Below are 13,006 nucleotides of genomic sequence, written 5' to 3' on the forward strand. Positions count from 1 at the left end.
ATGTGTGTAGATGGAATATTCATCATCTAACAGGTACGAAAGTGGCTACTTTTCATTGGCCCTCAGTTGTATTTCCTATACCGAGGAAGCTATATTCATGGGTATAGGAATGTACAGAGATAGGGAAGCTGTATTTGCACGCTCCCTAGGGGGGAGGACGCGCCTTCGGGCGGGACCGGCTGCAAAACCCCGTCCCCAAGGGGCAGCCCCCGCGCTCCGCGCCCTGCCGCGGGGCCACCACGTCTACCCCAGGCGGGGCCACCACGTCTACCCCGCCCCGCCCGCGGCGCCGCCTCCCGCTCCGCCGGGCCGCGGTCTCCCGGCAACGGCGGCGGCGGCGCGTCACTTCCTGCGGGCCGCGCCGGGCCGGGCCGGGCCGCGCCGGGCGGTTGCGGCGGCGGGGGCGGCACCATGGCCGCGGCCGAGGCGGGCGGCGGGAGCAGCCGGCACGAGAAGAGCCTGGGGCTGCTCACCACCAAGTTCGTGTCGCTGCTGCAGGAGGCCAAGGACGGCGTGCTCGACCTCAAGGCGGTGCGCGGCGCGGCGGGGAGCGGCTGCCGGCTGCGGGGGGGCCGGGGCGGGAGCTGCTGCGGACCTCCCTGTGCAGCACAGAGCACGCGTGGAGCGCACGGACGCGGGTGGGCTGTGGGTGGATGAGCGCCATAGGGTTCGTTTACCCCTTGGCTCTATGCTCCGGCCATGGAGACCCGCTGGGATCCGCCACGCGCTTCGTGACCCTCCAGCTCCACTCGAGATGCTAAAACCCGCCCGTGGGCGCGAGGCAGCGGCCTGCAGCCCGCATTTGACATAGGCCCGGAGCAGCAAAGCCGGGCCTCGGGGCTGGCCTTGCTCTGTGGTGGTGACTGTCCCCGGAGGAGTGTGGCCCCGCGCGGTGGCTGCGCTGCAGGTGCGGGACGCGCTGCCGCTGCCCGCTGCCCGGCCTCGCCGCCCGTCCGTGCCCTGGGGAGGAATCGCAGGGGTTCCCTCTGCTTGGAATTCAAACTCTGCAACGTTCGTTTTTAAAATTAAACAGCTTTTCCTGAAAGGCTTCGTTCCTGTCTGTAGCGCCTGTTGGACAGACAGGTGGAGGCAGATCTAGGTAAGGGAGCAAGGTGAGGCAGGCAGGGGGTGAAGAAGACCAAGGGGAACATTTCCCTGATCTGCAGGTCATCGATGACCAGGGAGACAGAAATAGAAAAAGGCAGAAAGAGGAAAATGAGTGAATAAATCGCCTAAAATGGCTCCCAAACGTACTGAATTTCCTCCCTTCCGTAGCAGTGCTGCTTCTGCCTACGTTTCTTAGCTGGGCTGGGCTCAGCTCGTAGTATCAGGTAAGGCCGACTCTGGCCCAGGCTAGGCAGCGTTTCTCACAAAAGTGCCGGGCATCCTGTGATGTGGTAGCACGGAGAGGAACGCCTGCCTGATTCCCTGCCGGCTGCGCGGCTCTCACTGCTCAGCTCGGATCGGAACCTTACTGCGCTTGGCGTTTGGGTACAGCGTATTCACACCCCGGAAACCAGACTGTCACTGAAATTTGTCATCAGTGATTTCCTCGTTCTCCACAAATTCTGATCTATACGTAGCCTCTCGAGCGCGTTAGGCCGTTAGCGTTTTAAAGCCTGGCTTGGTGTTGGGGGCTTCGTGTGCGTCTCGCCGGCAGCGCCTTCTCGGTGAGCGCGAGGTTCACGGGCTGCAGCCATGTGGGAGCTCTGCTTCCCTCTGCCTTAGAAATGTGTTGGCAGGAGTGAACAACAACTGCACTGCCCTTGCTGTGAGAAGAAGAAAAACCCACCTGTTAAGTTTTATATTCTCTTACTGGGTTTGTGTGTGGGGCCCGTTCCCCTCAGACATGTGGGACCTGCTGCCAAGTCCTTCATTGGCCCAGTGCCTGAGCTGGGACCCTGCAGTCCAGGCTGCATCCCCACTGCTGGTGCTAGCGACAGCTCCAGGCATACAGAGTGCACGTGAGTTTGGAGTGCTAAAAGTGCCCCGAGATTGAAACACCTGAGTTTGGGCACTCAAAATAGTGGATTTTTAAAACCTTAATATGCTTTGGTGGTATAGCTACACGTTTGGCGTTTGGAAATGTGTTAACATCAGCACAGCCTCCCTACACCGTACGGACCCTGCGGGGTGTGTGGGAAGGGTGCCCATGCCTTGTCGCCTGCTGGGCACGGAGGGCTTGGCCTGTGGCCCCCGTGGGCAGCAGTGCCAGCAGCAGCAGCAGCGCAGGGTGCCGTCGCGGCCGCGGGGTCGTGTCCTGCGGGAGGGCTGCGGGATGCGGCTTCAGCCTCGCAGCCCGTCCGCGGGGACGGGACGGGACGGTGGCGCCAGCAGGAACGGGAGGCGACGCGCTGCAGAGAACGGTGCTCGCGCTGCCGGAGTGTTTCTTAAGCTCCGTTCTGCTCCCTTTTTCCTTCCTTTTTCCTTCACCGCAAAACATTTGCCAATATCAATTGGACTACTAATTCCTAGGCATTAACTTTCTAGTTGGAAAATGCAGTTTGTTTGGTTTCTTTTGGAAGGCCAGCAAGTTTCTTTATGGCTCAGAAATACTATAAAAAGAGGTACGTGTGTTTTGCTTATAAGGATGTTATATTCCTTCTGTAACAAGAAGGATTTGGTTCTCCTGATTGAGCATCTGGCTTTGAAAAGATGAGTCTTTTCCCTTCAGAAATACAGATTTATTACTTGGCGTTCCCTCCTGCCTCCAGAAAGTGGCTGGGTCTGTGTTTTGCCCTCAAAAATCAGGTTGCTGACACTTGTCCCCCTTTCCTTAACAGGCTGCTGATACTCTTGCTGTGAGACAAAAGAGGAGGATCTATGATATCACCAACGTTTTGGAAGGAATTGATCTCATTGAGAAAAAGTCAAAAAACAGCATTCAGTGGAAGTAAGTCCATCCTGCCCGTCTCCTCTGCTTGAGAGCAACTCCCTTCCACTTCTCCTAGCTAGATGTGCTGACAGAGAATAGATGTTATGGTCAGCAACGAGCACCGCAGCCGGTTGGAATCCCTGTAAAGTTGCGAGTGCCTTTGTGTTCCTTTAGCTTGCATCCTTGATGCCAGGTTTGGTTTGAAGCCTGTACAAGGGAAGCTTCTGGGAAACTTGTGTGGCCACCTTACAACTGCACTGACAGCTGAAAAATTTACACTGGGTGGATTTGGGGAAGTTACTGGGACATGCTGTCTCCACCTCTGTTCGTGCCTTTATGCCATGCTTGTTAAAGGCCATACAAACCCGGTCTAACGCAGAGGGACTTAGGTACCAAAACCAAAACAAAATTAAGTATAAGTGAATTCTAAATTTGATCTTAAATTTAGATTTTTGTTGTTGTTGTTGTTAAAACGCTGCTGAGAAGATAAACATTCATTTCCTTCATCCTGAGTATTGGTAGATTATTTTTAAATATGTAAAGTAGGCTTCATGAATGATGGTTTCATGTTTGCTTTAGATTTTCACATGCTCTGTTTTCATGAACCCTTGTACCTTTTCAAGAGGAGTAGGTGCTGGCTGCAATACGAAGGAAGTCGTAGACAGACTGAGATATCTTGAAGCTGAAATCGAAGATCTAGAGCTAAAAGAAAAAGAATTGGATCAGCAGAAACTGTGGCTCCAGCAAAGTATCAAGAATGTTATGGATGACTCTACAAATCATCAATATCCTTTTAAACAAGTACTGTGCACATCTTGGAAGTACAATTAAAACAACAGTTGTGTGGTAAAACTAATGTAGCTCATTTATCCATAAGCAAGGGAAGGATATTTTTTCCTGGTTTTGTTTTAACATTAGAAGAGAAGAAGTTTCATTTACATGACCTCACCTTTGTAGCTGTTCTGAAAATGATCTGGCATATGTGTATATGGCAGTAGTTTTTAAATCCATAATATAATAATAGTATAATTTAAATCCGTAATGTAATATAGTAATATAACCCAAATTATAAATAGTATAATGCAAACACCTGTCTGGAATGTCTTACCTGCTGGTGCTATCTTGAGGCAAAGGGAGAGGACTGTGGATGAACCACCAAGCCCCCTCTGGGAGTTTGTGTCTGTGATTCTGGTAGGTCCAGATGCACTGCTGAGTTCTCCATTGGCAAGTCTGTGAGGCAAGAGGTACTCTTAAAAACAAGACTTTACATTTTATATTTTAAAACAGTCTCACTCGTTTTATTTCACGCTACTTATTTTTTCTCCTCCTAGTATTTTCCTCACATACATAGTTTGTTTTTTACAGTACAGAACTGTGCTGTTTTTAAATAGCCATTCTGACAGCCAGAAATCATGGCCTCATTGCATCTCTGAATAGCAGCAGCCAGTGTACAATTTAGGCAAAGTTTGGACAAATGTCTTTTGAAGTGCAATAAATAGCAGTTTTATGTTGTTTGAAGAAAACTTCCTTGACAAAAGTTACATTTTCATATGTCACCCATGAAGATGTCTGTAATTGCTTCAATGGTAAGTTCCTGCTAGACAAGTTAGGGATTTTCTAATGTTCATATTGAAAATTGACTTGTATGTTTTGCATGGGATTTTTTTTCTATCTTCCAGTAATGCAAGAAACAAAAAGCAATTGCTTTTTCCCTGAAATTAATTTGAATTTAGAAAATGTCCAGTATTGATCAGTAGTAAATGCTAGTGTTCATGACTTACGACTTCTGACAGATAAAGAAACTTATTTTGTAGTTGTAGAAACAAGTTGTACAGAGTAGAGTTTCATCAGTTTCCAGGGCACCGTTTGGGGCTTGCCTCAGGTCACTGACAGAACCAGGTGCAGAGTACGTTGGTCCAACACATCAGAAAGTCCAAGCAGATCCAAACATCACAACATTTTCTGGTGGCAGCTGCAGCCAGAGGAAATTCCTTATGATATTGGATAAATGGAGCCAGCTAAGGAAAGATTGTTTTTCAGCTTTCGGCAAGTCTCAGTACCACCTCTTGCTGCTTTGTGACAGTGAAGATTGGGTTTGTTTTTGAATAAAAGTGCAAGTTTAGACAGGTAGTGCGAGCTCTTAGTAAAAAGAGCTAGTAATTACAAAGTGTGGAGATGTTCAGCGTGTCAGTCACGAAGCACTTGATGTAAATTCCTCATAGCAGAGAGGAGCATCACTGCACCTTGTGAACAAGGGAGGATGAGGCGCAGATAAGTGTGTGACCTGCAGCATCAGGCAGTTTGTGTCAGCTCGTTGATACAGCTGTGACCTCCTGCTTCAAGCAGTAAATGGAACTGCGTGTACAGTGCGCTGCAGGTGAAGGAGGTATCACCTTTGACATCTTAGTAGTTTGTGCTGCAGAGGTTTTGAACTCACATGCTTGGAAGTGCTGGCACAGAAGAAAACCTGCAGGACCTTTGTTTCCTGCCCTTGTGAATTCTCCCTCTATTCCCATCATTCTTCACAGCCCTAGAGGGAGCTGTATCACAGAACTGTTTTAGTTGAAAAATGACCTAGTTAATTAAGTAAATATTTTCACATCACATTATGTATACAAGTGGGAGATAAGGATATGGCAACAAGCACTGCTACCAGAAAAGGCCCTTGCAGCTGCGGTCTAAGTGTTGGAATACTGTGAGCTACTTGGATCTACAAGGGACCTGTGTGAGTTCCCACCCCAAACTTTCTGTTTTTACTAGAACTTTGCAGTATGTGGCCTTAGAGAATTACCATTTCTCGTTTCAGTATGTGCCATGCAAGACTTCACATATGCACAGTTAACGCTTTCTTAAAAATTGCTATTTAACCAGGAGACACACTTCTAGCAATTCAAGCACCTTCTGGTACACAGTTAGAAGTACCTATACCCGAAATGGTAGGTACTGGTTTCTTGTTTACCTGAGTGTTGGAGGCTGGCAGTGGAACAGAAGAGCTATGTTAGAGCTGAGGGTTTGTTTCTAGCCATGTGTTAGAGGGGAAAAATTAAGATGATCTCATTTGAGAGTGGATGGGCAGGGTGGGGAGTAAGAACTTTTGTACACCTAGATAGACTGTATTAATGTGTAATGGAAAATTTCTCTGCCCCCCCGCCTTTTCTGTTACTCCTAAAAGCTGCAGCTCTGCAGCTTGATGTACTTGTTTGAATCCTAGTTCATTTCCAATTCCAATTGAATTGCAATTAAAGTTGAGAATTTATTAGCATTGACTTCTTCGGTCAAGTTTTCCCTGTGCATTGGATCCCATATGGAAAAGCCCTTTAGATTTACTAGCAGAGGTGTGTTTAGTCCTGTGCCATTAGACTGGATATACGACACAGACTGCAGTCTTGCTTCTGCCAGAGGCCTTGAAGAGCAGCCTTAAAGTAGGAACTCAAATTGCTTATCTCTGTCCACCTTTAATTTTTGTACTGCAGTGCCCTGTTTTAAATAGGGCTTATGCAGCTGGGAGAAGGTGCTGTATGAAGCACGTTAGGGACCCACGTTAGCCTGAAGGATGGGGTCTGTGTGATGGGTTTTCACAAGGTGTTTTTACTGAGGCTCTAGCCCACACTGATAACCCAGGAACAGCCAAAACCAGAGTCATGAGGCCGATGCAGTGACACTGTCTCTGTCCATCTGTGCTAAAGGCAGCTCAGGCAGCATGAGGCTCTCGATGCCACCAGAGTTGCCTGCTTTAGCTAAAACAGCTCATCACAGGTGTCACCTGCAGCTTCAAAAGGGATGTTGTGGCTTTGGTTCTCCTTCCCTGCCTCTGTCCCCACTTTCCTCATCCTATTTTTTTCCCTGAATGTATTTGCTGCTATTTGCTGTGAGGTCAGCCGTCTCACTGAGACTGTGCTGCAGGAAGCTGGTCCTAGCTAAGTTGCTCAAGTAACTTTTCAATGAGAAGCCCGGGCAAATCAGCTAAAAAATTGTTTCTACTCACTCGTGATCCTGTGTTCACTGAGTCAGAGCTCAGGTGTAATTGGATGGTTAGTCCCAGCTAAGGTAATTCTGAAACTCAGTTTAAAAGGAAGCAAATCTAAGTGTACAGAAATCATTACTTATCACCACTAATAAGATGTAGCCCTGCTGTAAGTCTCATGTAACTTTAATTCAAGATCAGCTAAGCACTACAGAGGGTTGTGTATTTTTGTATTCTGTGACTGTGTTCTGGTCAGGTAAATATATAACAGGTTTGTGACCTGTTATTTATTAGGTTACGTACCTGTTTTAAATTACTTGTTTTCTTCCTGAGTATGATCTAATACATATGTCAGTTATCTCTTGCTATGTTCTGACCAGAAGAGCACTGCGCTTACTTCCTAGAAGGTAAAAAAGCACAGTTGGAGAAATCCCAATTTAAATGCCTTCCTGACTTGCTATGGGAAATAACTCCAGGCAGTTATTGCTATTTTTTGTAAGTTTTAAGCTCTCAAGGAATTGTAACTTTCCTCATCTGCTACTTCACAGGGACAGAGTGGACAAAAGAAATATCAGATCAACCTTAAGAGTAGTTCAGGACCCATCCAAGTGCTGCTTATAAATAAAGAATCAAGTTCCTCCAAGCCCATGGTGTTTCCAGTCCCTCCTCCTGATGACCTTGCACAACCCCCGTCCCAACCTGCGACTCCAGTGACCCCCCCTAAACCTGCTCCTGCCACCCCGAACCCACCCGAACAAGGCAGTCTTAACCAGGAGCAACATTTGCCACAAACACCAGTTACAGAAACACCCTCAGGTAGGTCCAGGGTTGTTTTCCACTTCATTTGGGTAGCAGGAGCAAGGGCACTGGAGGGAGAAAGTAAAGGAAATGCAGGGAACAGTTTGCATGACACAGCACCTAGCTGAAGAAGCTACCCCAGGGCATACCAAGAGCTCTCTGGAGGTTTCAGGGAAGCTTCTTCCTCTTCTATCTTTCATTTGGTAAAGCAGATTATCGCTTGGTACCTTGTCATCTTACACCAAAAGCATTGGTGTAAGGATCCCCGCGGGGATCCGATGTGACCTGCATCTTTTCAGGAGCCTGGCTGTGTGTTCAGCAGCTCCTGCCCTTGAGCCACGAGACTGCTCACCACCTGCACAGTCCTCAGAGGCACTGAATGCCAATGGCGTGGGCTGTGGGTTTGGGGTTGTTTTTTTTTTTCATAATAATGGTGGGATGATATAGAGATACTAAGAAAACACTGTCAATTATAGCAAAGGAGCTTTCTGAGGAGCCCTGATGAGGCTGTGCTCGATAGGGAGAGTCTCACTTCAACCCTGACATTGGCCATGTCCTCCTGGTAGGACAAAGCTAGATGCAGATGCGCTGTGTTCCTTTTTTACTAAAACAGCCCTAATAGTGTGTTTTTCCCTCGTTGTAGACAGCAGTTTGCAGCAGAACAGTGCAGCTTCAGCAACTGCTTATTCCAGCCTTCCGGAGCCCGCGTTATTCCCCAGCCTTTCAGGAGAAGGTGCCCAAGCTACAGGCGGCTCCAGTGACTACCAGGCCTTGCTCCCGTTGGATGTCAACTGTATTCTCAAGCCAAATTCGTTTGATGTAGCAAAGATGGATGAGCCTGCAGGTAGGCAGAAACAGTTACTATTTTAACTGTTTTACTGGTTTCCGGAGCCATTCTCTGCTACCAAGTTACCCATGAGTTATCAAGGAGTAAAGATGAAAGCTCCTGCCGCAGAGAACAGGCCTTTGCCCACCTCCTAACAGAGCCACCGAACCACTTCTGAGTAGCAGTCCCATTCTGAGCAAAATACCCTGCTCCTGGCAAAATAAGCTTTGTATTGCACCCAGTGTTGATGTTATAAAAGACCAACTGTTCAGCCCAAAGAGAGGAGGGGAAATCTGGTGGGAACAGCTAAGGGATAAAAAGAGAAGTATCTTTTGTGTATACACAGCACAGAGACCATCTCCAGAGCTCCTGCAGTGTGCACGTGAGCCGGACTGTACTTTGCAGGTCAGTGTTTTCATGCAGAGAACCTGCATTAGCTGCCATAAATGCCTGCTCCTGTCTTTCACAGGGACTGTCAGTGGGGATATTATTGATGAACTCATGTCTTCTGACGGTGAGTACTGAGTATCTTTGCTTTTCAGTGGGTTCTGTCTGCGCAGTACCCTTGGTGGCATCTGTGACACCCCATGCCGTGGGTCAGCCTGCTTATTCCCCCTGTACTGCCTCCTCTATCCTCGTCATTCTGGTCTTTGCTCCCCTTTCAGTTCCCCTGTAAAAGTTTTATTTAACAATAAAAATGTGAATGTCTCAAGCCAGCACTAGCCATGCACAAGTAACTCAGCAGCCCTTCGTTCAGGGGCAAAGAAAGAACAGGCTGGCGACCAGGGTGATGCCTTAGAAAATACCCGGGTTTAGTTTTGTTCTGCTGCAGGCTTCCTGCAGGAGTTTTTAGTAGATATTTCAGAGCATGTTTGCCTGCCTGCCCACGGACTGGTACGTGGCCAGCTGTAGAGCAGAGGAACGAAACCCCCTCTTCTTGCGTTGCCCAAAAGCTGCCTCAGGTCTTGGAACGCAGCGCGCAGACAGCCTGCCAGCCTCCGTTTTCCACGTGTAAAATGGGGACAGCGGTAACTTCCTTAGGTGAAATCATAAATGTTTGAAGACCAGAGTGCTGTAACAGGAAGAAGGAAATACCTATGATGTGAGCGATGGCTTTCTGATGGAAATCTCACAAGCTGCTCAGCAGCTCCCTTGCTGCACAAGGAGAGGTTAGTCTGTGTTCCACAGCAGTCACTCCCTGCCACCAAAGTAAAACATTTAAACACTTAAACATTCAGGAGAAAATGAGACGTGTCATTTACTGCGTTAGTTTTAAGGCAATGCAGGTATCCCAGCGTGTCTGTCACAGTGTCAAAGACAGTATTTAAATCATTAAGACCAAGTCTGACACTGGGGATGACAGACATGCTGAATTATGAGATAGGGCTCATATTCCAGAAGTGCTTTAATTTCAACTGAACTATTCCTGCTTTACAGTTTTTCCTCTCTTACGACTCTCTCCTACTCCCGGAGATGACTACAACTTTAACCTGGAGGATAATGAAGGAGTCTGTGATCTCTTTGATGTGCAGATACTAAATTATTAGATATTGTGTCAACCAGACTATCTTATCTACCTCTAACTATAACATTCTAGACTTCTTCATAACCTAAGTATTTGAATAATGAATGTATAACTTCTTAGTTCACTCACTCTGGGAGTATATTTCCTCTTGCTTCCTTTAACTGCTTCACAAAACAAATGGAACAACCAGAGAAAAGGGCTTTCATCAAAAATTCTGGCATTTTTTCACTTGTGTATCCTTTGTGTAATCCAATGATTCAGAGTTTTCTTTTGTAAGAAAAGCGAAAACGCTTTATAGCCTTTTGATCATTTGAAAAAAAAGATGATTTGGCTTCCTGCTCACAGTTATCAGCATTTTTGAGGCTTTACTGCCAAGACGCTTTCTGTACCTTTCAATCAATAACCTTTCAATCAATTTTGAAGCTTTCACTGCCAAGCTGAGAAGTGAAGGATATCAACTTGAGTTATGCTAAATCGTTTCAGTGAACCAATTTTGTGAAGTGCCTTCTGTTTTAGCACTTTAAGTTTCTCACACTGACTTCTTACATTCCACTTTCCTAGGTCATAGGAAAGGCCTGTTTGTAGTTTGTATTAAAGTGTGCCAATACTTGTATATTAACAAGATTTTTTTAATAAAATTGTACAAACAAAGCAACCACTCTGTGCACTCCGCCTTTCTTGGAATCCCTGCATCATTTATTATGCATTACAGCTGAGATAATAGGTTTGTGGCAGCATCCACGTTTGCTGGTTCATGTTCCAGATCGTTGGAAACCTGAAAATAAGAAGTTTCACTTTTAAGTAGAGTGCATTTTTTTAAACAGCTTTTTGGGAAAAAAAAAAAAAGAAACAGATTTAACAAATACTGCTGTCTAGAAGATTAGTCTTTGGTATACTTAATTTAGTCTAACGCTGCAGTCAATTCAGCATTTGGGAGAGGATCCCAGCATTCCCTAAATCTGACAGACAGCGATACTGTGCGCTCCAGGGGAAGGACAGAGCGCTGTGCCAGTAACATACGGGGAAACAGGCCCAGCCTGTTGAGGGAATCCCGCTCGGGAGAATTTTGGAATTTGGTGGAATTTTGACGCCTTGGAAGGAGTCCTGTCTGTGGCGCCTGCGTGACCAGGGCCAGCCCACGAGGAGCGAGGCGGTCCCACGTCCCAGCTCCCTGACACCCGCACCCTGCCGCCGGCACCACCGCCTGCGCTCCCCTCTTCCCATTTCTCTCCTTTCAGCCTCTCCTTAAGGCGTTTGGCGCTGGCTCTGTTGCTCCCAGCCCTACAGAAACTCCAACACCCCAGACACAGCAAACACAACTTGTGCCTGTGTTACTGAACTAATTTTTCCACCTCCCCCCGGGTCCGCATGGATTCATCTTTGCTTCCTGCTGGGCTTGGCTGGGGCTTCTTCCATCCCCAAACCATGACCAGCTCAAAGGCAGTTGGCAAGAGGAGTTTGTCAGCAATTTAACTGTGAGACTGCCTAGCCCTGTTCACTGGGCTGGGCTAGACGGAGCAGAGGAGCCAGGCGCTCCCTTGATCCCCAGGTGCTGCGGGCAGGAGGTTCCGCACAGCCCTGCGCTGTTCCCGGTGCCGGCCCTTGTGATGGGGGCGGCTGCGGGCTGGGCGATGCGGAGCAGACAGGGGCTCTGTTCACTTGGTTCCGAAGAGCTCCTGGGCGCAGGACGAGTCACTTGTGAGTCTATTCATGGTGAGACACACGCCTCACAGCCAGGGTCAGTAGCTAGACCGGTCTTTAGAAAATCCTTTAGAAATAAAACTAGAGCATCATCAAAATGCCGGAGCAGGCTCGGGCTTGGCTGCCCACCCTCTACACCCCTGACTTGATGCTAACCAGATTTCAACATTAACACGCAACTGAAATTAAAAAAGGTGGGTTTATAGCGTGATAGCAACAGGATGGAGAGCTGCAGTCTTAGGGATGGAGCAAAACGCTCTGAATGCGGCAGGAGTTACCTGAGGTTCCTTCTGAGCTTCTGCGGCTGTGCCTTTGGATAGCTGCTGCACTTCTTCCTGAATTTCGGTAAACGCTTTGTTTAGAGCTCTGACTTTCTCCTCATTTACAATGTTGATCTGCGAGAAAAAAAAAAAAAAAAAAAAAAAAACCCAGCAGAGGTTGGTATTCGGGAAGGAGACGCTGCTCGCCCAGCAGTGCCCGCCCTGGGCACGTTCCCAGCGGGCCCGGCCGCGCTCCTGCTGCCGCGGGGAGCTCCGGCCGCTGCCGGCCCCGGCGGCCGCTGCCCCCCGGCGCCTCCCCCGCGCCCCGGGGCCGCCCCGACACGGGCAGCGGCTCCGCGGGCAGCCCCCCCGCTCCCGGAGCGCCCCGAGGCCCGCGCTGCCCCCGCGCTGCCCCCCGCCCGCACCTTGCGCAGGGCCCTGGTCACGGGCTGCGCCCCGCGCCGCGCGCGCGCCTTGGCCGCGCGCCCCCCGGCCGCGCGGAACACGCTGCCCGCGCCGCGCCCGCGCGCGCTCCCGCCGCGGCTCCTGCCCATGGCCGCGCCGCTGCCGTCACGCGGCCATGACGTCACGGGGCGGCGGTGACGCGCGCGGCTGCTGGGGCCCCGCCCCTGCCCCGCCCCTAGCCCCGCCCCCCCGGTGCGCGAGCGCGGGGCTCGGCCCGGCGCGGGGCTCTGTTTGTTTTTATTTTATTTTATTTTATTTTATTTTATTTTATTTTATTTTATTTTATTTTATTTTATTTTATTTTATTTTATTTTATTTTATTTTACTTTATTTTGTTTTTTCCATTTACATTGTTCTATTTTTCTGTTATTTGTCATTTTCCTCATTCCATTTTTCATTACTTTTATCCGATTGGGATGCCCGCCGCGGTCGCGGGGCGCGGGCGGCGCTGCCGCGGACGCGCCCCGGGCCGGGGGGGACCCGTCGCGGCGCCTCCTCGCCCCGCGCGCCCGCAGCCCTGCGCGCGCTCCCGCGCTCGCGCCCTTTGGCCCGCGCCGCGCGCGCTCCCGTGTCCGGGCGCCGTGGGGGCAGT

The 13,006-nt window shown here is 49.1% G+C and overlaps 2 protein-coding genes across 2 annotated transcripts; one reads left to right on the forward strand and one right to left on the reverse strand.

The window, feature by feature from the left end:
• The first annotated feature begins 403 nt into the window (after nucleotides 1–403).
• E2F5 (E2F transcription factor 5) lies at nucleotides 404–10,643 on the forward strand. Its single transcript, XM_088523050.1, has 9 exons — nucleotides 404–531; nucleotides 2,784–2,893; nucleotides 3,499–3,660; nucleotides 4,418–4,461; nucleotides 5,747–5,811; nucleotides 7,388–7,655; nucleotides 8,281–8,481; nucleotides 8,933–8,977; nucleotides 9,901–10,643. Exons 1-9 carry the CDS (start codon nucleotides 412–414, stop codon nucleotides 10,008–10,010), a joined length of 1,125 nt encoding a protein of 374 aa, XP_088379176.1. The 5' UTR covers nucleotides 404–411; the 3' UTR covers nucleotides 10,011–10,643.
• A 19-nt stretch (nucleotides 10,644–10,662) lies between these two features.
• On the reverse strand, nucleotides 10,663–12,503 carry RBIS (ribosomal biogenesis factor). Its single transcript, XM_088523063.1, has 3 exons — nucleotides 12,375–12,503; nucleotides 11,968–12,084; nucleotides 10,663–10,763 (listed from the first exon to the last, which is right to left on the reverse strand). Exons 1-3 carry the CDS (start codon nucleotides 12,501–12,503, stop codon nucleotides 10,695–10,697), a joined length of 315 nt encoding a protein of 104 aa, XP_088379189.1. The 3' UTR covers nucleotides 10,663–10,694.
• Between the last annotated feature and the right edge of the window lie 503 nt (nucleotides 12,504–13,006).

This window comes from Tinamus guttatus, unplaced genomic scaffold (assembly GCF_059628265.1).
Source record: "Tinamus guttatus ecotype Peru unplaced genomic scaffold, ASM5962826v1 Tinamus_guttatus_pri_ptg000012l, whole genome shotgun sequence".
Classification (NCBI taxonomy): domain Eukaryota; kingdom Metazoa; phylum Chordata; class Aves; order Tinamiformes; family Tinamidae; genus Tinamus; species Tinamus guttatus.

Coding starts and splice junctions, on each gene's coding strand:
- E2F5 (XM_088523050.1), top strand. CDS start 412: ATGGCCGCGGCCGAGGCGGGCGGCGGGAGCAGCCGGCACGAGAAGAGC. Junction 5,812..7,387: donor AAGTACCTATACCCGAAATG/GTAGGTACTGGT, acceptor GCTACTTCACAG/GGACAGAGTGGACAAAAGAA. Junction 8,482..8,932: donor AAAGATGGATGAGCCTGCAG/GTAGGCAGAAAC, acceptor TGTCTTTCACAG/GGACTGTCAGTGGGGATATT.
- RBIS (XM_088523063.1), bottom strand. CDS start 12,503: ATGGGCAGGAGCCGCGGCGGGAGCGCGCGCGGGCGCGGCGCGGGCAGC. Junction 12,085..12,374: donor TGACCAGGGCCCTGCGCAAG/GTGCGGGCGGGG, acceptor TTTTTCTCGCAG/ATCAACATTGTAAATGAGGA. Junction 10,764..11,967: donor AAGCTCAGAAGGAACCTCAG/GTAACTCCTGCC, acceptor TCTTATTTTCAG/GTTTCCAACGATCTGGAACA.